The following is a 25,789-nucleotide window of genomic DNA, read 5'->3' as shown; positions in this document are numbered from 1 at the left end:
CTAATAAAACATTTTGAGGACCAAGAAAGAAATGTTTCACATTGGGCCACAAATGTCCAGATGCCAGAAGGTTTTTGCCTTCCTCACAACACCATAGAACAGCCGCTCAGGTTTAAAGGAGTAAGAATAGGAATTTATTGCTTGGAGAAATAGACGACTGTTCAGTCTGCTGCAGTATGTGGCCGGTATCCAATATAGAGGTAGGTTAAAAGGGCCAGCTCTCAGCAATAAATGAGACCTGGAATATGGCTGGTAAACCTTTTGACCATGAAGAGAAGGGGAGTCCTAACGTCTTCACAGACTGAGGTCCCCATTGGTTCCCTCAGTCACGTCATTGAGGGGGCATGCAAAGGGACTCAAGTGAGCTGAGTCAGGGTTAGGCTCAGGAGGATCAATCCCAAGTCATTGGTTATAGGGTGTTAGTTCTTTAAACACCACACAGGACTCAATTAAATGTACATGAGGGGATATGGGTAGACAACAATGGAGAGGGACACAAACTTAAAGACACTTAAACCCTCTGGGTCCATCTTTCATTCACCTGCTTGCCCTGGGAGTATGGGTACCTGCAATAAAACACTTGTGGCATTCTGTCCCCGAGCCTGGGGTCAGCTACCTCTCAGGCTTGGGTTGCAGGACCAAAACTAGCAGTATAGACATTTGGGTTTGCGCTGGAGCCTCGGTTCCAGCCCAAGCATCTATACTGCAATTTTACAGCCCCACACCTAGAGCCCCATGAACCTGAATCAGTGGACTCGGTACAACCATGGCTGTCCTAAGGGTCTTCTATTGCAGTGTAGACCATACCGTGAGTCAATTAGGTAAATGATACAGTGGTGTGGGAAAGATCATCACAAAATGGAGTTCTTATTAAATGTGTTTTGCACTACATGTCCTACCTTAAAAGCAATTTTAGATTTTTCACACACACACCATTACACCGGGTGTTAACCAGTGTGTAAGGCACTTGTTGAACATATTAGACCAATGGTGCCCAACCTTCTTACATAGGAGGGCCACATAAACCTAAGAATAAGCTTGTGTGGGCAAAGCAGATTCTATCTATTTTAAAGTTTAAAGTCACCTGTATTGATTTATATTTTAAGTTCAGCTTGCTTCATGTGTATTTAGATAGACAATACTGTACCTACCTTGTTTCGATTTACCCTCTTGTGTAAACCAAAATGTTGTAAACACCTAACAAAATGCTAATGAATTAGCTGTTAGTATATTGTGTTGAAGCAGGCTGTGGGCCTTATGAAATGATGATCCGGTGTGCCATGTACAGCCTACAGACTGTGCACCCCTACATGATACTATTGGCTAGCCTCTTCCCTTTCTCAGAAATCCTACAGGGATTTCTGCTATTTTTCAATGCAGATGTGTTAAGTAACAGATATTAAATTTAAGCAACGGTAGTTTATTTCCCGAACCCAATTCAGGCAGCATATCCCTCTTAACAGTATTCTGTTATTGGCTGGATGGGTTTCAGGCAGAAGTAGGGAAAGTATTCTTATTTGCAAAATACAGTAAAATAAAGCCTCAAAAGCTACAGGTACAACTGAACTTCACTTTTCTGCCAGACAACAGTACAAGTATGGCTGTATATACAGCTTTACTTTAAAGACTAGAATGACTGAAGTATGCAACTTGCTATTGCTCGGCTGCAGTAGCGAATGAAAATTCTAGAACACTTGGCACTCATATGTAGGGCCCTAACAAATTCACATAAGAACAGCCATACTGGGTCAGACCAAAGGTCCGTCTAGTCCAATATCCTGTCTTCCAACAGTGGCCAATGCCAGATGCCCCACAGGATATGAACAGAACAGGTAATCATCGATATAATCCTCTGTCACCCATTCCCAGCTTCTGGCAGAGGCTAGGGACACAATCCCTACCCATCCTGGCTAATAGCCATTGATGGACCTATACTCCATGAATTTATCTGTTTCAATCTATTTATGAATTGAAGTCCATTGTGGTCAATTTCACAGGATTTTAAAAATAATAAATTTCACACTGAGGTGGGGGGGTTCGCAGTTATTGTAGAGGGGGTTACGGTACTGCTACCCTTACTTCTGTGCTGCTGTTGGCAGAGGCACTGTAGTCAGAGCTGGGTGGCCAGAAAGCAGCAGCTGCTGGCCGGGAGCCCAGCTCTGAAGGCAGAGCCGTCACCAGCAGCAATGAATACATAAGGGTGGCGTGGTATGGTACTGCCACTTCTGCACTGCTGCTGGCAGGGTGCTGCCTTCTGAGCTGTGGGTGCCTGGCCAACAGCCACTGCTCTCCAGCCGCCAAGCTCTGAAGGCAGCGCGGAAGTAAGAATAGCAACACTGTCACACCCCCCGCAACTCTTTTTGGTCAAGACCCCCAGTTTGAGAAATGCTGGTCTCCCCTCATGAAATCTTTATAATATAGGGTAAAAGCACATAAAAGAACCACATTTCATGGGGACAGACCAGATTTCATGGTCCATGACACATTTTTCATGCCAATGACTTTGGTAGGGCCTACTCATATGGCAGTTTACTTCCTCAAAGTGCGGTAGAACATTAATCCTTACAATATACATGAGATGTATATAATCCATAATTTTATAGATTGGCAAACAGAGAAGTTAAGTGAATTTTCCAAGGACAAACACTGAGTTAATGTAAGAGCTTGGAATAGAACTCAAGCTTCCATCTCCAAGTACTACGCTCAGGCCTCTAAGTAAACCTTGGAAGCCAAGTGGAATGTTTTTGCACTAATATCATTAACCAATGACCAAAGCACATAAAAATTATAGCAGTTGTCAGGAGAGAACAGGAATTGTACCTAGCATTTTATTCAAAAGATATTAAGACAATTTTATATCATGACTGTTTAACAGTTTCTTATTTTGCTTCCAGATTCTGTTTATATTTAGCTGCTGCACATGAAATGTCTTAGTAATAGTTGTAAAAATGCCTTTCCATATTTATCCTCATTTTCTGGAAAGCTCTCATTTGTCATGCTTTCTCTTCTCTTCCAAGTGACTGAAATATCACATCCAAATGTTCATCTCTTTCCTCTACCCTTGATTTCGACTGTCTCCATTTTTCATTTCAGTGGAGAAAAAAAAATCAAGTAAAAAGATCTCCCTCTTGTGGTCTTCTGTATAAACTGGTTTAACTAAATTTGTGAGTCCAGCAGAAAATCCTCCTGCTACACATTCTTCAGAAAGATTTCCCTGTATTTTCTGTGTTCAAACATTAACAGAAATTGCAGATCACATTAAATACACTCAACTTCCTTCTAGAAACTATAAAAACTTGAGCTTCATTTTACGTTTGCACATAAGCTATGAAAACTGAAAAAGGGCAATGCTGTCTCTGAAATGAAAAGAAAAAAAATGTAGCAATAACCTATGGAGATGAAGAAAGACCAAATACTGAGATGTATAGACTGATTAATTTAGATGACGCCACAAATTTCAGTTCTAAAAATTTCATTTTAGTTTGAACAATGCACATAGTGATCTCTATCTTGCAGACTAGCTGAGATGTGTATGAAGATTTCATGCAATGTGATCAACAAAGCCTCACACAAATATAAAAAGAAATGTTGTGCCTTTATTGGAATGGTGTTAGGCTTTAAAATACACCACTTTCGATAACGGGATTATTTGTTTTTTAATTAGAAATGACACTACGGAACTGCAATACTGGTCCAACAGTCTTGTCTTTACTTTTGTTTTTTTAAGCAAGAAATAGAATGAAAATGCACCGAGTAATCAGAAAGCACTAGCAGGCATCGGTTAACCCAAGATACTAGCTTCTTTGTTCCAAAAGCACTTCCAAAGTTGGAACCGAGGATTCAGATTGGTCATAATTTGCAATAACTAGAGTCACATGAGTAAACTTCATGTGCCCAATATATATATATTTTTTAATTTACCATTAAGTTGGTCACTGGTATTTTTTCCTCAAATATTACAGTTTTTCTTTAATTGATATTTATCCTCAAAGTATAAAAAAGTATGAAATATAAACAAGTTCTTGCATTGTACACATGTAAGAGTACAATTGAAGCATTAGAGAGCTGATTATCTATCTACACACCGTCAAATCCCATCAAATCTTGGATAATTCATCAATATACAAAATATCAGGGCACAGAAAGAACTAAAACCCACTTCTTTGTTTTGTTACACACAGGTTCAAATATTCAATCTAAAGAAAAACACTTAATTATTTTGGCTTTCCACTATATCCGCATATTGAGACACTTATTAAAATATTCCTGTTTAATTGTGTTTGGTCTTTTTCTTATTGTCAAGTCATGTTTGTTATCTTAATACCCGCCATCCAGACAAACAAGTAATCAGAAAGACCCTCCTCTTCCCCCATTCCCTAGCCCTGACCCCTCTCGGGTCAGTTTTAAGACATGACTCCAAACACTGGGTTGTGACGACAGATGCTAGGACCAATCTCTTCGTAATCTTTTTTGGTGTGGCATACTTGATAGAACTCAGGCTGGAAAAGAGGAAACAAAACGTCAGATGCTCTGCTTGCATTTCAACTATATGGAAATCTCAACAACTGGGAAAAGAAAGGTATACTGAATTTGGAAACTCTATACTTGGTTTTGAATTACTGCTAAACAAACCCGTACAACAGACATCACATTTTGCCATAAAGCCAAATACAGTATTGAATGCTCATTTAGAATAATGTAACTATTATAAACAAATACATTTCATGACACTTGGTTGTCATTTGCTCCTTTAAATCTTTAAAGTCTTCATTAGACTCAAAGGGGTTTATATTTGCTGCCCCAAATACATCAGTAGGTGTTATGAATGTGCATCAAGGATAAAATAGGATTCATAAGTGTACCTAGAATGACTGAACCACGTTAAGTTTTAGAACCAACTTACTGTGGAAGCCAGCATTGATCCTCCAAACCAAACTGCATATCTTTGCATATGATGCGTAATGACTTGTACATCAATAGGTTTGGGCTACAAAGGAAAACAAAATGAATACAATTAAAACTTGCCATTACTAATGATACTAAATAGAGTGTACGTTTTTCTTTACAGATCTAAGTTTAGTGCTCATAATTAAATCGTTTCTTAAATATAGCATGTATATGTGCACTATGCTATGTTTACACAACTATCACACACCTATTATTCCCCCAAATAAAAACTATTTTAAAAGTTAATTTAAATTTTATGTGGTGATTCCACCTAAAAAATCATAATAAAAACCAGGAAATTCCTAGCTGAGGTGTGTCATCACTTCATAATCTACAGTCACAGCTTTTCCTTTTCTAAATTAGATCACCCACAAAGAAGCATCTTTTCACACAAAACACACAAATTGTAATGCCAAACTTCTGAGTGGTTAGAAACGGATGTTTCCTCACTATCTGGAGTATTGGTGTTGCAGGAAATAGTGTGTACGATGTAGTTTGACAATGATGGGTATATCTGAGTGTGTGCTGGGTGTGAGTGCATGAAGTTGATTGAAATTTAGCAAGTGTGGTAGGTAAGCTGAGGAAATAAGGTGTGTGAGTGAGGGGGAGAGATTTATTGGAGGGAAGCAAGGTGCTGTGGTTCTGTGAGTGTTTCAAGCAATCACTGCAGGTAAGTTTAATCATTTTGAAAAGTTATTGTTTGCAACTACTAATAGTGTTATTTAAAATGACGCAATAAGGAAGTCTGACGTGTTTTGCTTTTTCAATAATTGATTTACTGTTGGGGAGAACAAAGGGCCTAGGAGCTGGTCTAGGATGGAGTCCAATATCTCTGTGCTGAGCATCCACAATTGAAAGGATGCACTAGGATATTAAAGCAACAGTGCCATGGGGAAGCCCTAGCTGTAGCAGGGCTTTGGCACGGGATGTGTGGCTCCACCAGTGCTGATGGTGTGTCAGAGTCAAGGCAGCAGTGCTGGAAAAGCTAAGTGTCTCTGCAATTATGTAATCATCGCTTGAAACACTCCTGGAATCACACCACCTCCCTCCAATATCTCTCTCCCTCCATGGGCGGTAGGTATCGTAGGCAAGGGTAGGCTGTGCCTTCCTAAATAGCCTAGTGTGGCCCCACCCACACTCCACCTCCAGGCCAGGCCCCCTCCTGCAGTTCCCAGTCTACAGTGCTCTGCCTGGCTGGCCTGCCTCCTGCAGGAAGTCAGGGCGGCTGGTGCTGGGGCCACACCAGGGGTGCTCTGGGCTCCTGGGGGGAAGGAGGGAGCATAAGGGGGGCCAAGGCCTTGGGCACAAGGGGAGGGGTTGGGGACTAGCCTCCCTCAATAGCCAAGTCACCAGCCACCCATGTCTCCCTCCCTCTCTTGCACAGACCCACCTTATTTCCTCAGATTACCACACTTGCTAACTCCCGTCTTTACAAACCCTTCAGTCATGTCCCCATGGCTCTCATTGCTTATGTCCTTCATGCCCTTTGCTACTTAGGCCTGGTCTACACTGGTGAGGGGGAGGGCGAGCTAAGGCAGTCTAAGTTACGCAACTTCAGCTACAAAAATAGTGTAGCTGAAGTCAGTGTACTTAGAGCTACTTACTGCAGTGTCTTTGCTGCAGTAAGTCGACTGCTGGCGCTCTCCCGTCGACTCCACCTATGCTTCTCGCTCCAGTGAAGTACCAGAGTCGATGGGAGAGTGCTCAATTTATCACGTCTTCACTAGATGAGATAATATCGACCACCGCTGGATCAACTGCTCTGAGGGCAAATGTAGACATGCCCTTAGTCTACCTCCCTGGCTCCCCAGAGATATATGAAGATCACTACAGATGACTCAGACATGCAATGTCAGAAACAGAAAGCAGCTGACTGATTCAAGTAGTTCTGTCAGCTAGTCTTAGCGAAAACTCAATTAGGTTATTTTCAATCAGGGGAATGTGTGTACACACATGTAATTTTAAAATTTCAGGAATGGGTCCTGAAGAAGAGCTCAATGTAAGTTCAAAAGCTTGTCTCCTTCACCAACTGAAGTTGGTCCAATAAAAGATACTACCTTACATACCTTGTCTCTCTAATATCCTGGACCCAACACAGCTACACCAATACTGAAAACATTATTAGAATGTCTAAGAGATGCTTAGTGTTTGTAAGGACGTAATATAGCTAGAGTAACCCAAAAAAAGTATAAGACGTATCCAACAAACGCTGCACTGAAGTTAGATTTAGGGCCCAATTTTGAAAAAAACCCACAAAGAATAGACATTCATTTTACCTCACATTTTCCCCAGACATTTTTTTGTTTTTTTGGTTTACAAAAAAGTCAAGGTCAGCATCTCATCAGTAGCGTGGAGTGCCCTCTCCCCATAACAGGAGTAAGGCCTATCCCCTATGGAAGAGGGAAGGTGTGTCTACATTTCAATTAAAAACCTGCTACTGACCCATGTCAGCTGACTTGGGCTAAGGGACTGTTAATTGCAGCATACATCTTTGGGCTCAGGCTGGAGCCTGGGCTGTAGGACCCTGCGAGGTGGGAGGGTCCCAGAGCTTGGTCTGCAGCCCAAGTCCTAACATCTACTCTGCAATTAAAACAGCCCCTCCGAGACTGAGCCCCAGGAGCCCAAGTCAGCTGGCACCAGCCAGCTGCGGGTGTCTAATTGCAGTGGAGACATACACTGAGATTTCTACAGCTCATAACTGCTGCAAGGGATAGGCAGCCCAGCTGTGAAGCAAGGGAAGTATTGTGTGGAGACTATTCTCAGGAGTCCGTTACAGTACATTAATCCTGTTAAAATAATCTAGAAGATCTTTATATAAAAGAAGAATCAACTTTAGTTCAAAATGAAAACACAAATGGAAGAGAGTGTCACTGCAGTAATTTGTTACTTAAGACCTAGAGTTTTCAGTTAAAAAAAAAGCATAATAAAGAGATGTTAATGACTCATGAACATTAGTTTAATGTATTGGCTAAGGAAACAAACCTTCAGTCTGCCACCACTCAGTTCCTCACTGAGTTTCAGCCGGGCATCAACAGTTCTTTTCAAATCTCGTTGTAAACGGCGACCAAAGTCCCTGAACATGGTCGAACCTCCAGATAGGACAATATTCTATAATGAATATGCATATACATTAGAAATAGGTCATCAAGTAATTAAGACTATCAAAAGTTAGTTATTAGTCTTGTACATAAGAGTGAAGACAGATGCTGATTATTATAATTATATTAAGCGTGCTTCCTGTTCACAAGGACTCGGACTTAAATATTTGACTGATTAGTGATTTCAGGTGCCTCCGTTTTTGGGTACTCTATTGGAGAGAGGTTACCAGGGATTGATTGATTTTTTAAAGTTGGATACTTAGCATTTCTGAATATCTGATCTCTTTAGGGTGTCAATGTAGGCACCCAAAATTGAGGCATCCAGAATTACTAGTCATTCTAAAAATTAGCTCCTCAGTATTTATTCAGCCCTGGACATGGATATTCAGCCTATGGTCACCAATTTGACATGGCTTTTTACGTTACTGCACAGAATATTTTAAATCATTCAAATTTTAAAATGCTAGATAAAAAATACCACACACAAATTGGGCTGTTACTCTGAAGAAAGGTAAATTGTTTAAAAAAAAAAAGTTTTAAAATCCCTTTGATCCCTACAATCACCTTTTCTTTCCCTAATCTTTTTTTCCATTTTTAACCCTTTTTCTCCTGCTCTTTTTAAACAGTATTACAGTCCTGAAACATTAAAATAGATTAAAATGTTCAAACTGCAATTTGGTTAAAGTTAAGCTGTTGGCGAAAATGTCTTCACTTTGAGTGGTCTTCTCTATGTTAGACCCAATGACAGTGGAGTTTGCTTTTAATCAAAAACTATTTCAGTATAAAAAGATGACATCTATATCTAGTAACGGACATACATGTTTGGACCCCACTGAAACAAAACTATTTTAAAATAACTTCACTCTTACTGACCTTATACAGAGGACGTCTAACATCAATAGGACAATTCTGAATAACTTCATCTACTACTTCTGAAATGGGTTGTGTGAAGTCAGGATTAGCAAACTAAAATCAGAAGTCAAATTGAATATTAAAAACAGCTGTAATTAAGTAGCTAACACCATAATTTTAAAATATACTTTAAAAATCTTGCTGTTTAATTCGAAGAACAAGAATCAAAGTGCAATTTGAAACAGCAGTAATTATCTTCTGGTTTTTAGACGCAAACCCCCTTTTCCTGACCTACTATGTGTATTCAGGTTACTCAGGGGACCCCAGGAAAATGAGAAAAGAAAGAACTCAAACTTGAAAGAGAAGAAAGCTCATTAGTAATAGGGAGTCAGAGTACTTGAGAGCAACATGCAATAGAAAGAAAAACAGGAACACTCAAGATTAATCCCAGACACTTATTTAATTGAAAAAGCAGTGTTAGTACATGCAGGAGTAACAGGAAGGATATTCTGAGTGGTTTCCCCCCTTCCCCTTCTCCTGCACCTTCACAAATGGAAAACAGTCAAGTCAAATGCTGCACCATTTATACCAAACAGAAGGGGGGGAGAGGAATAAATGAAGCAAGCCATCTTCTTGCACTACATGTGCAACTGTTAACTAATATGAGAAACAGAAACCTGAGTATTTATTTTAATGGCCATTTAGTAAAAGGTTAAAAAGGAAAGAAAGAAGCGATTAGGTTTTTTTCCCCATTTTGCCAATTGTTCTCTTGTACTGCTTTTGTAACTTTAACGATTCTTTTGCAACAGTTCAAAGACCTCCCAACCTTCTCAGATGCTCAGTACTGAAGCATACAGTTTAACTCAGAATGAGGAAGTGGCCATGACAACAGAATAAAGAGAGAGAAGGGACTGAGGAAGAAATAGGTAGAGTTATTCCTATCTGCTTTTTCTAAAATGACCCTGAAAACAGGGCTAGTGGCACAGAATTGGAAGTGGGAGGGAAAATTTTTAATGAAATGAAAATTGGTATTTTAAATGACTAGACAGAACCATGCACAATGGGTAAGAAGAAATTTAATTTTAAAAGATAAATGCTTAGCAAAAAGAAGAGGAACGATAACCCATATTAGCAATCCAATTATTTAAAACGTTCTAGGATTATACTGTGTTTGACTGCTCAAGTGCTATAATTTGTATACTGAAAGGTTACCCAATATCAAGAAGGAAAGCTCACTCGCTTTTTAAAACAGCAATTATCTACTTTAAAAGGTAAACTGAGATAGGCAAGTTTTCACATCTTTCAAATATATTTAGATTTTAGCATACCAATTTTAAACTGCTGTTCTACAGCTTGAATTGAAAAAAATCTGACGACTACTATAATTCACACCAACTTACCTCAGGATGAAAGAAGATCTCTGGCCCCAGGAATCTCTCATAGCCAACATCAATGGTGAATTCTCTCTTTGAAATTGCATTGATTCCGGTATATTGTTTAATCCATTTTGTACCATCTATGTCATACTTGTTAAATTCTTTTACTAAATCAGGGCAGACATAACTAAAGCGTTCCTGAAAATTAAATATACACATTTGTAGAAATCTCCCCCAACAAAGTAGAAAAAAATAGTATGTACTTACAATATGGAGCTGTTTGAGCCCAAATATAGGACAAATAAGGCTCCTTTTTAAAAATGGTTCAGGCTCTTGGAAAAAGTTGGAAGCTGGTAAGTAGCTACACAGTAGAGTACAAAAAAAATGGTTCAAGTGACACTATATACAATTAAATAATTTTAATCATTACTATGCATCACTGGGAGCAAGCAGCATGCTTTGATGGGCTAAGTTGGTTTTGATTCCATTTTTCCTCAAATTTCGACACTAATGAAAAATGAGTACTAAATGTATAATGTACTTAATAGCTGAACATCCTTCAGTGGATCAGTTACAACAGATTTGTACTGAGGGAAAAAGATAGCTACCTATGCAGAAGAAATCATAAGGACATAAGAATGGCCATTCTGGATTAGTATCCTGTCTTCCGACACTGGTCAATGCTAGATACGTCAGGGGGAAATCACTGAGTGATCCATTCCCTGTCATCCAGTCCCATCTTCAGAAGCTTTGGGGCAGTCAGAGCACAGGGTTGCATCCCTGACCATCTTGGCTAATAGCCATTGATGGACCTATCCTCCAAGAAATTAAATAATTCTTTTTTGAACCCAGTTATAGTGTTGGTCTTCACAACATCCCCTGGCAACAAGTTCCACAGGTTGACTGTGCATTGTGTGAATTAAAAAAAGATAAGTCATTATAGCTTTTCATTTTACAGATAGCACCAGGAAAGTTTCCAGTTAAGAATTACAATAGTTACATCTCAGGGGAAAAGATGGTTCTAGACTGACATTGGTATACTAATATGTTATATTTTAGGTATTTAAATATCAATACTTATATTATTATTTAGAAAGATCTTTAAGAAGGGAGTTATTTTTAACAGGATTTTTAAAAATAAATTTATATTGTAGTATAACTTTGCCATTCATGAATTTTCATTTTACCTTCACTGCTTTAGCAGTTTCCAAGGATTGCTCAGGAGGAATTCCTACTTCTCGCTCTCTCAGCAGTTGCTGAATGAAGTATGTTATATCTCGTCCTGCAATTGGAATATGTTTGATACAGCTGCCAATCACATAGCCTTCAGCCTGCAAGTAACATTAATTTGGAGAAGGAGAAAGAAATGCCTTCCATCAGCTTTACAGTTATTTATTAAAGCATATAGAGTGCAATTCTGAAAATACTTATTCATATCCTTACAGGATTGGGTCCTTCACTACTACAATTCAGATTTATCAGAGTTACACTTATACACACAATCCATCTCATAATCTTGTCCCTTTGATGGAGCCCAGAGGACATTCCCATTATTCATAGCTCTTTATTCTCCATTTCTGAGGCCCTGCATTTGGTTACCACTCTTACAGGCAACAGAGACCAGACACATCCATTCTGTCAGCACTTAAAGTAACAACTTCTTACTCTCTGTATTTCCTCCTTAAGCCAGATAGAGTGAGTGCCACTGAGTGATGGGAGGTATGCCCTCACCCATTACTGTTCAACAGCACTCAAGAGTTGTAGGCATAAGTATGCAAGAGTTTACAGTCTACACAGGCAAAAGAGTAGAGAGTTTTGAAGGTCGGGAGGAGACAAACAGTCCAGCAAAGTGATCAAAATGACATCTAGCACATCACATTGGTCCACCATTTTTATAATTTTTCATTCCATCCTCCCTATCCCCACTTGTCAGAGAAGGAAAGGAGGGGCAAGTGTTTAATTCTAACATAAGTGATGGAATATTTGTGTTCATGAGGATTAATTTGTAAATTGCATATGTTTTAACAGGAGATTAGATTTACCAACCTTCAAAAAGGAAGCTTAAAGCAGAAGACTTAATGATTCTATTATCTGATATACTGTTTCTACAGAATATGCACTACTCTTTACAGTATTTAAGATTTGAAATGTCTTAACTATTCCAAGTTCTGCATCATTTCTGAAATTTTAATGAGCTAAAACATTTTGTAAGTAGCAAACCCACCATTTAAAACATGTATTTTTAACTAAGAATGATAAAAATGAATATTCACATGTATGTCTGTCTCATTGTGGAGATTACATTTTCATCTATCAATTCCTTTTCCTCTACTTACACGTTTTAACTGCAACAAAAGCCATCTCCCATATCAGTGTTCTCTTCAGCAAGGTTACAATGTGCGGCTTTGATATTTTGAAGTATACTTACCACAGGAATAACATGAGTAACACCATCTCCACTGTCTATAACTGTGCCAGTCAATGTCCGTTCTCCAACCTGTCTCGATGTCCAAGATGCAGCTAAGGCAAGGACAGCCTTGCAAAAGAGAGCAGAATTTGAACCTTTAGTTTTACATTGATGCATAAAGCCTATACTGAGATTCCTCTACAGCTGATGTTTTATACTCTTTGAATGAAGGTACAAAAAAAGACAAAGTGAGCAAAGTCTATTTAAGCACAATTGAATCAAAATAACCTAAGCACTCAATGTTTGAATACTTTTAATGTTTCCCTTATATAGAATCAAAGAATGAAACTTATAAAATTTGTCAGAGAAAAGTTAAATTCAGTATAAAAATGAGAAAAAATATGACTCTGTAACAAGTACATCTGATTTTGACAGTACTGTAGCACAAATTACCATGTACTAAAAAGGGAATTGAAGATGTATTGCATTCTAAACAAAAGCACTAGAATTATTAGAGTTTGGCATTTAGTTAGTTTCCTTTTACAGGCAAATACACTTATAAAATAAAGGGTAGATCAGTGGTTTTCAACCTTTTTTCATTTGTGGACCCCTAAAAAAAAATCTCAAATGGAGGTGTTCCGCGGACCTCACATTGAAAACCACTGTTCTGTAACAACTACCATCTTTCACAGACTTCTTAGATATTCAGATCCGCTGCTGTTGTAAGCTGGCATGGTTCCACTGTTCATGGCCTATCCTGTTCTTGGTGTAGTGCACTTATGGTGTGTTTTCTCATGGGAAACCTGTCCTTCATGAACTGAGTTGAAACCAACAGTTAATTTTACATAATATCATTTGGCTGCTAGCTGGAGTAAGTATTTTTGACCACTACGCTGGATTTGAGCCAGTCATCCAAAGAAAACCTCTGACTCAAATACCAATCTCCAAAACATCTTCAAACCAGTAGAATTATGCTCAATTCTCTCATTGGGTTTAAAGATTATTTAAATTAAAGTTGAGAAAAATCATCCTTCCTTCCCTCCACTTCACAGTTGCATTCTCACCTGAACAGCAATATACAGTCCTGGAACGTTGAAGGACTCAAACATTATCTCAGCAGTATATTCCCTATTTTCCGGAGTATTTAGTGGAGGTTCAGTCTGTGTGACAGAAGTGATTTTTAAAATCAATTCAAAGCCGATACTTGCATTTATTCAGATTTTAAAAACACACCAAGAAAAGTTTTCAGGTTGTGATCTTAATAATTTAACCAGGGTACAAATAGCAGGAATTCATACTGTGCTTTAAAAAGCAATCAGCAACCTGTTTAATTTAGTAAACCTGTCAATTCCCATGAAGGCTAGCTATCTAATGCAAACTGCACTATTGGGATATCAAAGTGTGTGTCATAATGCAGAAACACAAAGTGATGTGAAACTCAATTCCTGCCGCAATTTACCAAGATATATTGGTATCCTCTTATCATGGGCAGTTATTTCACTGCAACATTGTATCCGTTGACAAATATAGCACTATCATCCAAAAAAAGGACTTTTGTATATTCCAAGTATTTTGATAGCCCCAATTACAAAGAGCCCATTTTTAACTCAGCCATTCACCTAACTGAACATGATTATGATGATCTATTTTCTTCTTAAAGCAATATCAGAAGATAGGCTGTTATGATCTGAATAAATTATATTAAAAAGGGAGACTGGGACAGAATACATAGGATGTGCTACTATCATAAACTGTGTTTGTTCTTTGAAAGTATGCATTCTGAATGTTCTAGGAGTGAGGAATATTTAAAGAAAAACATTTGTTGCTATCAGTTGCTTCCGTGTAGGCATATGCTACAGTTCCAGTAAAGGAGAAATATGGACTTCAACCTGCAACCCTCATTGAAGTTGCACCAATTTCAACGAGATTCAATGTGGTTTGTTAGTGGATGGAGATACACACACTATATTCATGGAACAAACTATGGTTGTGATACTAGAGCCATTTTCTGCATTTACTTTTTTTATATATAATAGTAGGGAAATCTTAAAGAAAAGTTATAAACTGGTCATGAATAAATTTAGGCTGGAAATTAGAAGAGTTTCTAACCATCAGAGGAATGAGATTCTGGAACTGCCTCCCAAAAGGAGGAGTGGGAACAATTGCTTAGCTAGGTTTAAGATGGAGCTTGATGAATTCATGAATAGGATTAAACAACAAGGTTGCCTGTGACAGCACTGAACTGATCTTAATGATCCAGAAAGTTCATTCCAGTCCTATGTTTTTAACTAATGTATGTGTATTTAAAAAAAAAAAAAAAAAGTCTTGTAAAAAAGACTGAAGTTGTGGGCAACTTGACAAGTTAATTGTAGCTAAATTGTGTAGCACATTCAATTATCAAAAGCCAAGAAAAAGCTTAGAGCAACAGTTGTGAGGAATTAAAAAGGCTCAGATCTTGCCCCAAATCCAATCATAAAATGTCTAGAACTACTCAAAGCTGCAAAACAAATCCCACTGAATAGTTTTACACTCCATGTTTCCACAGGCTCTGTAAAAAGTATGGCAACCAAAATGACACTTTAGCAACTGCATCCAAGTGATACAGTAATTGTTCCGTTTTAATACAACTGCTATTAACATACAGCGCACAGACTGCTACTGCATCACTGGAGAAATACTTACCTAAAATGTAGTTTCCATGACATCACTATTCACTTCAATGAAGAGCTGTTGCAACAGAGAAAGTTTGGGGCAATAGAAATAAAGGAAGAACAGGAGTTTGTAGATCAGACACTCCTTTGGCTTTAAAGTTCATAAAAAAAATAAAGAAGCAACTTACAGAGAAGCAGCCAGACAAGCCTAGCTTCAACCAATGCACATGACCTTTAACCTCCTACATAGGTGGTGCAGCTTAAAGGTTTATTTACATAAAAGGTTGTGTGTGTAATAAACACAAAATTCTTACATATTCTTTCATAAATAGGAAGTAATTTGTACTCACTAAAAGAAAGTAATGATCTTCCGGTTCTGCTCTTAGATATTTAAAGATAACTTGCTCCATAAACCTCTCCATCAAGTCCCAGTCTTCAACTATACCATGGCGGATAGGCCACTGTTAAAACAGATGCATCAGTATGTATTTCGTAAGTTTAAAATAAGAAGTCTGATTGATTGATTGTAACTGCAGGAAAAAAAGTCACTAAAAGTGGAGGCAAACTACACAGTAAGAATACTGTGCTACAAGTTCTTCCTACCCTAGAATGATTAATTTGAAATTCTGAAGTCTTTATAAGCACTCACCTATGCTGGAAAATAGGCAGTAAACAACTGTGCTTCACTCTCTAATGTTACTTCAAAGAAAATAAATTAATGAACTTTTTCCAAATGAAGACAAAATGTCTTGAAAGTTACCAGAAACTGGTTGAATATTAAATCACATTTGAATATTATTTTCTTTTAAAAAGTACATGTTAAAAATGGAAAAATACAGAGTTCTTTGCAGTTAAGCATCAATGAGAAACCATTTATTTTATAGTGGATTTTTTAGAAGTATTAAATTCACAGAAAAGAACTATCCTTTAAATACCTTTGTTGCATAAGTTGGTTTTTCTATTGCTTCATCCCCAATAAAGAAGTCTAAATCATCCACACCTTTCGTAACCCTTCTTTGTGCTTGATCAACAACTTTTGCCGATTCCTTGATTGCAATACCTTTAATAAGCAACAAATATACAAATGACATTGTAGATTGAAGTATGACAGAAGTTTCAGGATACATGAAGCTTTATATTCTGAATTAATAGACTACAACATTGCCACTTGGAAAGAGTTTACCATTCCTAGCTTCAGTGCAGGTATGATGAGTCTGCTACAACACTTAAAATCTCATTTGAAAGGCCACCTATAACGAAACACTATTAGGATTGAATAATACAACACAGTTCATGAAAACAAAATGTGAACATGCTGCAATGCTAAGCATACAATGCAGAAAAAGTGGTTACTTACCTTGTTAGCATCCATCTGGCCCATGCACGTGTCCTATGCTTTCTCATGCTATATAGGGGTGTGGGCAAGCTGCCCGCAGTTCCTTCTCTACCCAAACACCCCTAAGGAACAGTCCAAACCAGAGGGGAAGGAGGGTGGGTAGTGGAGCACGTATAGGGAGGACACATCTCAAAGAACCACAATTACTGTGCAGAATGAGCAACTTTCATCAACTAGTGTCCCTGTGAATGCGCCACTTGAGGTGACTTCTGAGGGATGGAGAAGGGAGGGTCTGACATAAAATGTATGGTATAACCTAACGTTCTGACCTATTTATCTGTAGTGATCCACCTCTAGGCATGTTGGAAGTAGACAGGGCAGTCTCCAAAGTGCAGGGAGGTGGGCTAATAGGAACAGCTGTGAATACAGAAGTGTGGGAGGATTCAAGTCCTTGACCAATCCATCAACACTGTTTTGAAGATGGCTAGGTGGTCATGGAAGGCAGTTGGGCAGCCCTCTCTCTTTAAAACTTATGCCTCTTTCTAGGGTGTTTGGTGGATCTATGGGACCTGGAAAACAGCAGGATGCAGTCTCTGGGTGGTCTGTGACCTACTAAACCTTTTCTTATTTGTAGGTGCATATGTGCCATGGGATTGTAAAGTAGCCCTCAAGTTTGTTAGAGTGTTCAAAAACCCATCTGTGGTTTACAAGAACAGCTCTGTTGAAGAGGAGGTCCTCCATGGCGGTCTGTACTTCTCTTCGAAACCCCAAGAAATGACCAAGATGCCCTGTGCATCACCACCACCATAGAGATGCAACTTGTAGCAGTGTGTGAAGCATCACAGGATGTTTGAAGCATGGTTCAGCCACCAACTGCCATTCTGAGATGATGGACTGGAATTGCTCCCTATGTTTTTGTGGTGCTTGAGATGCTCAATAAAAGCTGTGAACTTGTTATAATTTGCTAAATTATATGTGGGCATGACTGCTGGATAATCACAACCCTGAACTGCAGGGATGCTGAAGAGTAGGCCCTTGGCCCAAAGATATCCAGCCTTTTCTGGTCCTTATATGGGGTAGACTTACTGAAATACTGTCTACCCTGCTCATTTACCACATCCACCACCAGAGAATTAGGTGGGGGAGGTGGGAAAACAAAAAGAAAATAATACTTTTACCTGCCTGTTTACACGTTGGCAGAATAATGTCAGGTGTCTACCACAGCAGTATAGCTGGATCCAGGAGTACATCATTGATGGGTAACTATTCTGGGGGTTTTATTGACTGCAGGATATCCAAAAGTTTGTGCTGTGAATTCTTGATGCCGCCTAGAGGAATCTGAAAAGTGTCAGTCATTCTTTCTGTGATCATGAAATTACTGAAAAAGTCATCAGCCTTGGATGGTGGCGGAACCACAACCACCTCGTCCAGAGATGAGGATGAAGTAGGAGTTTGAGAGGTGGCCTCCTTATCTCCCCTAGCCTCCTGGTACTCAAATGTTTCCTCCAGTCGAGGGGCTGGCTAAGGAGGAGAAAGCTGCACATCTCTGGCCTCCCCATGAAACGGCACCAGTGGTCTGGTAAATTGTCAATTGGCAGCCGGGGGCGGCAGGGAGCATAAGGAAGTAAAGGTGGCAGCCGGGGGCGGCAGGGAGCATAAGGAAGTAAAGGTAGCATCCAGGGTTGGTTCCATCACCATTGTTAATAAGCCCAATTTTCCCCATGATTTTCAGAGAATGGGTTCCTGAATGGATATATTGGAGAAGCCTGGACAAAGATAAAGGAGACCGATTGAAGTTGTCTTCATCCTCTGGCAATCTCATCCAAAAGAGGAGCACGCTCAGTGGAGAGTCCTGTGGTACTGGAAGATGGTAGTTCAGAGATCAGACTCTTGGTACCAAGAGACGCTCAGTACCCATGAGGAACAGACACTCTGGTTAATCTGTTATCAAGAGGTCCTTAGTATATCTAAACTCCTGCGGTACCAAACAGATCAGTACTGAAGCAGTAGCTAACGTCATAGTTGCCGAAGCTGATCGTGGGCTCTTGTACAAAATATTAGAATTACAGAAAGCCAAGGCATGCTCAAGTTGGACATACTAGGGCTTGGTCTCAGGCTGAGGCAGGTGAGATGGAACTGAAGATGATTCACCCCACACACCCCTATGTAGCTTTGGTGCGTGGCATGAGGAGCCAAAGGGTGCATGCACAGATCGAATGGACACTGCTACACTGAAAAATCTCTGATCAAGAGCTCAAGAGATGCACGAGCACCTGAAGCGGAGCACCCATAGGGATACTACTCAAGGAAGCAGTTAATATTTTAGCACAGTCAAACTGGCTGTTCATTTCACCTGTTGAAGGCTTGCCTCAACAGGCAATGGACCACTTTACCTCCACATTCAACTAACAACCACTCAGCAGCCAGAAAGACAGGAGAAAAAAGGAAACAGCTGCGCAATGTGCACCCACATTCCAAAAAAGCAGACAAGATACTAAAATGCATTAAGAATGGGCTAAAGATATTTTCGGTACCATGCCATTATATAAATGGATGTTTCACTTTGAACTCTGAGTTTAGTTCTAGACACCTCATCATAAAAGAGATTAACAGACCAAGAAGGGATTCAAAAAAGGAATTAAAGTCAGGGGAAAAATATTTCCACAAAGACAAATAGGAATATTTAGATTTTTTATCTTTTAGAGAGAGAGAGGGAATATGAGGGAGATATACAAAATAATGAATACTATTGAAAAGATAAGTCAAGTATTCTTATTTACCTTTATCATGACACAAGAATGAAATTTGGGAAGCCACTTGCCTTTACAGGCACCTTCTTTATTTATTATGGGGGCTTTGCACACTGAAGCGTGAGGTACTGGCCAATATCAAGAACAGGATACTCGGTAGATAGATCATTGGCCTAATCCAGTAAGGGTATGATGCACCTGACCTTCCCCTCCAATCTTTTGCAGCTTCATTTGGCTAGTTGGGTTAGCTTGCTGGTTAGTGAGTGTCTGGTAAATTTTCAACTCTGCAGATCACCTTTAAAATTAAACCCTTTCCTGAAGTCAGGTGTCATATAAACTTCCATATGTAAGTCAAAAGGTGTTCAGTTATTGGTCAATACCTAGTCCTGTGAAGGATGCTGAAGCAACATGTGAAAAATCCTAATCCAACCACTTGGGGATAGTGACTTTTACTAACGAAAAGAGGATCTTAACTGAGCACTTGCTCATCATAAAAATCCTAAGGATTTACTACTGAATCCTACTTTGCCCCTCAAAGCAGTGAAAAGACGACAAGTCAAATATCACCAGAGAAAGCAAGAACCATAGAAGAGCCAAGACTGAAAAGAAGAGTGAGACAAAAATATGAATGATATTATATATTTATAAATTATAGTAGCTTACACATAGATAGTAAGGGGGTACAGGGAGAAAAGCATTCAACAGGAGTAGAACTGAGCAAATAATTCCTTTTCCTTTTCTCCTTCCATGGCTGAACTGGAAAAAAAATCTTTAAAATATTCAGTTTGTTTCAGATCCAAAACTGATTTTTATTCGTTTTCTTGCCAAATAAAAATAAATTACGTATATATATAATTATTGTTTTTGCAGGCTGAATGAAAGGCTCCGAATTTTGTTTCAAGAGCAAACATTTTATTTAAAAAGTGCTATTTCCAATAAATAATCAATCAATCAATCCAGGTGTTTTCTTCTCCCCAGCCCAAACTACAATTGTTTCCATGCCCTGAAAAATGCATATATTTTGGCAGATTTACTCTGAAGAAATTTTTGTCCAGCTCAGATAGGAGGATGCAAGATGATCATGTGCGATGCATAAAAGGAAGAGTTGTGCCAATGCAGTATTTTTAAGAGCACTATTATAAAGCTCTTTGATACTTAAGTTTAAAAGGCTCTTGCTGCCAAGCAGGGGCATCTTAAAAACAGTTTTGAGACAGACACCACCACTTGCTATAAATCAGAGCTTTACAGGTTAAAGTGATTTATTGTTACTCTAACCCAAAAGTGGGCAAACTACAATCCGTGGGACCCTCCTGCCTGGCCCCTGAGCTCCTGGCCCTTCCCCTGCTGTTTCCTCTCCCCCACAGCTTCTGGGTGGCGGGGCTCCAAGCTCTTGTTGGGCATTGCAGCTGCAGAGCCGTACCCTGACCTGGTGCTCTGTGGTGACCAGTGGCATGGCTAGCTCCAGCCGGGCCGCACAGCTGCCCGTCCTGGTGCTCTGGGCAGTGTGGCAGTAGCACCACCAGCCACTGGTGCTCCAGGCAGCGCGGTAAGGGAGCAGGGGAGGTTGGAGAGGGGACAGAATTTGGGGTGGTGGTCAGGGGTGAGGGTCTGGCTATGGGGCAGTCAGAGGGAATGGAACAGGGGGGTTGAATGGAAGCAAGGGTCCTGGGGTGGTGGGGCAGTCAAGAAGGAGGGGGGGGTTGGATGAGATACGGGGGAAGTCGGGGCAGGAGTTCTGGGGGAAGTCAGGGAGAAGGGGTGGTTGGATGGGGCACAGGTACTGGGGGGGGGGCAGTCAAGAAGGAGTGGAGGGGTTGGATGGGCCAGTGGGAGCAGTTGGGGAGGGGACAGAGGGGCTGAATCCTGGGGGAGGGGGCTGTTGGGGCTGAGAAACTGGGGGGGGTTGGATGGAGGCAGGGGCTGGGCCATGCCTGGCTGTTTGGGGAGGCACAGCCTCCTCTAACCAGCCCTTCATACAATTTCAGAAACCCGATGTGGCCCTCAGGCCAAAAAAAGTTTGCCTGCCCCTGCTCTAACCTAAAATAGGATGACTCCATATTTATTGCTGAATGTGAAACTAGCCTACATTTTGGGCTATATTTAAAAATAAAAAAAGAAGCAATTTAGAAAAAGCAGTACATTGTGACAATACAAACTGGAAATTAAATCTGGGTAGTGAAAGAACCAGGTTACAATGGTGTTTGAAGATGGGAACTTCTTCAGCAATATCAGAGTAAACGACTTTGGTTTGTTCAGCACAAGATTGAAAAAGCTTTTAAAAGAAAGAGGAGGCATTTGTATCAGACTGACTTTTGTGCTCAAAAACTGATGGGGCCATTTGTTTTAAGTGTAACAACTGGAAAAATAAGAGAATGAGTATTTAAAATTTGCTTTCACACAAAAAATATTTTGATATGGACACAAGAAAATAGGAGTGCTTGCACTGGAGGGATATCAATTAGTTGATATTTTGAAAATATATCACACAGTAAAAATCAAAGGGAAGAAAGATGAATGCTTAGCTGGACATTAACAAATAGCTGGGAGACAGCAAAGAAAGAAAATGAACCAGTGAACTCCAATGGGGTTCAAAAACAAACAGTCTTAATGGCCAATGCAACTGGCCCAATATTTCACTTTTACTTTATTTTTCTAGTAAGTTTCCTTGTGCATTACAGACGCATATTCAGAATTAAGCAGGAAATCTATATAAAGGAACAGTGGGAGAGAAAAATTCTTTGAGAGTGGGAGATCAAGAAAGAGAAGCAACTGATCAAGAAGGAAGGAATGCTGCTCGAACTGGTTATATAATAAGCATTTTTCCCCCTGAAGAATCAAATAGAGTGCAACAGCCAATATTTAAAGTCAAAAGAAAAAAAATAAAATAGCAAAGGTGGAGTGAAAGAAACTAGAACTATAGAAGCTTTCAAAAGAGCCTCATTTATTTCAGTATGAAATTATGTGCAAGTACTGCTGCAATTTATCTAATGTGGATTACCAATTCTATTTTACCCCATTTTGGGTGGTGGATTAGTTTAAACTCATGCGATTAGTGTAATTATTATATAATTTGGCTTAAAGGACAGAGGAGGAAATATTTTATTTCATCAAATGATAGCGTTGCAGACTATGATCCTTTCATTAGCAGTCCCATTTAGACTGCAGCTATTTCCACAGGACGGCAATTTCTTTGTGTTTTATATACCAGTAATTGAATTTACTCATGGATATTTAAAATCCATTTATTTCCTCAAAGATTTAACATATATATATGCCACTATCCTCTTTTATTGATGGCCTGTTACATAATTTCCCTGCCTATCTCTTAGGTAATTCCCACTTCAATACTTAATCTCTAAAGCAGACCACTACGATCACGTTAGAATTACTAGCAAGGAAGAAGAGATGTAGGAAGAATAGATAGAAGAAACATCTGAATATCCAGGAGTGTACAAATACATGGATTAGAATATTTAAAAACTGTAAGTAGATTTATGTCCATATTTGAAGTGAAAAGTCCAGCTTTAATACTATAATGAAAAAAGAACGACAATTGGATTATTCAGTTAAAGCCATTTGTTCAGCAACATTTTCTGTAATTCCAACATTAGCTCCTAAATACTGTTCTCAACGTCCTGTTGAGAAATAGCAATTTCCACAACACACTTAAAATTAAAATTCTAAAGTGAAGTAACGGGCTAGCAGTTACCAGTTTTTGGTGAAATATGCAGTGCTGACAAGGCAACATCGAAAGTACAGGTTTAAGGGGAAAAGCAAAACTGAGGACAGCACACCGGAGATATTATCAGGTAAATGTATTTTTAAAAGGCAAAAATGATCCAAAACAACAAAAAAGGTGGATAGTTCCAAATTAAAAACCTACAGAGAAAAGAAATGGTTCTATAGTACTGGAGTAAAAACAGAGGAACAATAAGAAATATTAAATGCATAAACCTTAATTTCCCAAAGTATTGTTGCCAAATAGCAAAACAGCCAACGATCCACATTTACTTTGCAACAACAGTTTTTAAGCACTACTGCTTCTTGGCCCAGGTGATCAATTACTTGGCACCAAATCATCCAGAAGATTAAAAGAAGGATTTCCAAAAGGAAATTAATTGAATTCTACATTCTATTCTAGTTTGGCACCAATCACTAGGAACCCTTTCATGAAGAGGATGAAATAAATATGCAAGTTTTACATGGGAAAAAAAAAAGTTAAAAAATCAGCTTCTACAAGTACCATTTGCAAAACTTAAGTTGGGAAACTGTTAATGGAAACACTGAAAAAGTCTGGGGAAAACACATCAGGTCAAAAGAACTGAAGATACGAAAACATACCCCAAAGTTGTAAATTAGAGTGTTTTCTTCAGTTAAATATGTTGACATATTTACATGGTCTTTTACTACTTAAGAACTAAGCCTACTAGAAAAGGTGAACCGTACCTGTGCTACTATTACTTTAAAGCCAGCCTCCTTTACCAGCCTTTCAACCTCAAAGGCTAGATTTTTTTTTTTTTTTAAATGAAGCTTACATTCTGCATAAATTGAGGCTACATCTTCAGGAAAATTACGTAACGCCCAGGGGCAAACGCTTACATTCCACTTTCAACCCTGTGCACAGTAATTTTGCCATGTATTCCTGGCTACCTTTCTAATTTTAAAAATAGACAGACCATGAACTTGAGTGTATGTGTAAACAAATGCTTACATGAAGGAATGATGAACTGTGGTTCTGTATTTCCAGCATATCCCAGTTTTGTATACCTGCAAAACAAAAGGCAAACAGGTTATGCTACTAATATTCCTACCCATACTGAGTCTAAGATACTATGTGATGATTAATGCCACAGAAATATTGGTTAAATACATATCTTAAGAGTAGTCATAAAGGCACAGACTTCCAATGGAGATGAACCAATTAAATCAAGCCTGAAACTGATGTTTTTCTAAAGTATCTTATTTTTAAAGCACAACCCTAACCTTATTGGTATACCTCAGAGAAAAATATCTTCATGAAAATAACAAATATTTACAAAGGCATAATTCTGTGCATGAAAGGAATTTGTAATATTAAACCCCAACCTCCTATGAACATTAAGAGAGAAAATACAATTTCTTACATTTTAACATTTCCTTTGTTGTTTGTTTTTTAGAGGTCTGCTAGGTATTATTCATGATAACCCATCTCCTATTCTTGTGAGATATAACCAGCAAAACATAAGAATGGCCATACTGGGTCAGACCCAAGGTCCATCTAGCCCAGTATCCTGTCTTCTGACAGTGGCCAATGCCAGGTGCCCCAGAGGGAATGAACAGAACAGGTAAACATCAAGTAATCCATCCTGTCACCCATTCCCAGCTTCTGGCAAACAGAGGCTAGGAGTGTCAAATTATACTTATCACTTTTGAGGAATGGAGCAACCTTTCACAGCAAGTCACTCCAAATTTGCTTTTCTCTGCCCAACATTCACCTGTTCCATAAGAATCTTTTTTATGGAGTAAGAAAACAACTTTTTAGGGGTATGTCTATACTACCATTTATGTGGTATAAGTTATGTCGCTCAGCGGGTGAAAAAGCTACTCTGAGTGACACAAATTACACAGACCTAAGCACCGGTGCAGACAGCACTATGTGGGCAGGAGAACTTCTCCTGCCAACATAGCAATCGCCATTCGTGGGGACTGGAGTAATTAAACCCATGGGGGAGCATAAAGCAGCTACATTATAGAGCTTGCAGATGCATCGCTGTAAACTCTCTAATGAAACCATAGCCTAGGAGTCCTAGCTATAGGGAAATTAAAAAAAAAGAAAGAAAGAAAAAGAAAAGAAATAAAGACTACACTCCCCTTGCCTACAAGCCTCACTCTTGCTGATCCATTCTTGAGCAACAGTCAATGCTGATCCTGTAATCAAAAGTGCTCGAGTGTCTAATAGGCAGAAGTTGTTTCCCAGAGGCAGTTAATGATGGGAAACAATACAGATATTCAGAGTCACATATGGAATATGCAAATTTTAAAATATTTTTTACTTTATATATACACACACTTTTTACTTTACATAGATGAGGAAAACTATGCATCCATACTTTCCAGATTCAGTATCTATAGTGTCTTTTGGATATTAATGTTATTCACTGTACCATACATCGTTTACATTACTGCAATATGGTGAACTTCAGATATGATATCAGATATCAAAATGCCTTAAAATATAATCTGACTCTACTGAATTCATGAAACTCAAACATCTTGGTTTAAATGCATGCAATCGATTTGCTAACACTAAGAAGTTAATTACAATATTCTTACTTTTGATGTATCGGACCAAATGATAACCTCACTGTAAAATTGTAATCTCACTATAAGACC

The 25,789-nt window shown here is 38.9% G+C and overlaps 1 protein-coding gene across 1 annotated transcript in view; it reads right to left on the bottom strand.

Moving 5' to 3' along the window:
• Nucleotides 1–3,576: 3,576 nt before the first annotated feature.
• Nucleotides 3,577–25,789, bottom strand: part of ACTR3 (actin related protein 3) — a 42,433-nt gene continuing 20,220 nt past the window's right edge. The window contains exons 2-12 of the mRNA XM_050916031.1: nt 24,129–24,184; nt 16,267–16,391; nt 15,682–15,792; nt 13,745–13,840; nt 12,702–12,809; nt 11,461–11,604; nt 10,298–10,471; nt 8,919–9,011; nt 7,930–8,055; nt 4,904–4,987; nt 3,577–4,499 (exon numbers count right to left, since the gene is read on the bottom strand). Coding sequence (XP_050771988.1) covers nt 4,404–4,499; nt 4,904–4,987; nt 7,930–8,055; nt 8,919–9,011; nt 10,298–10,471; nt 11,461–11,604; nt 12,702–12,809; nt 13,745–13,840; nt 15,682–15,792; nt 16,267–16,391; nt 24,129–24,184 — 1,213 coding nt within the window. The 3' untranslated portion in view covers nt 3,577–4,403. The remainder of the gene's footprint in view (nt 4,500–4,903; nt 4,988–7,929; nt 8,056–8,918; nt 9,012–10,297; nt 10,472–11,460; nt 11,605–12,701; nt 12,810–13,744; nt 13,841–15,681; nt 15,793–16,266; nt 16,392–24,128; nt 24,185–25,789) is intronic.

The sequence above is a fragment of the Gopherus flavomarginatus genome, chromosome 10 (genome assembly GCF_025201925.1).
Source record: "Gopherus flavomarginatus isolate rGopFla2 chromosome 10, rGopFla2.mat.asm, whole genome shotgun sequence".
NCBI classification, from domain to species: domain Eukaryota; kingdom Metazoa; phylum Chordata; order Testudines; family Testudinidae; genus Gopherus; species Gopherus flavomarginatus.
The sequence above is the reverse complement of the archived record's forward strand: the minus strand, read 5'-3'. Positions and strand labels throughout refer to the sequence as shown.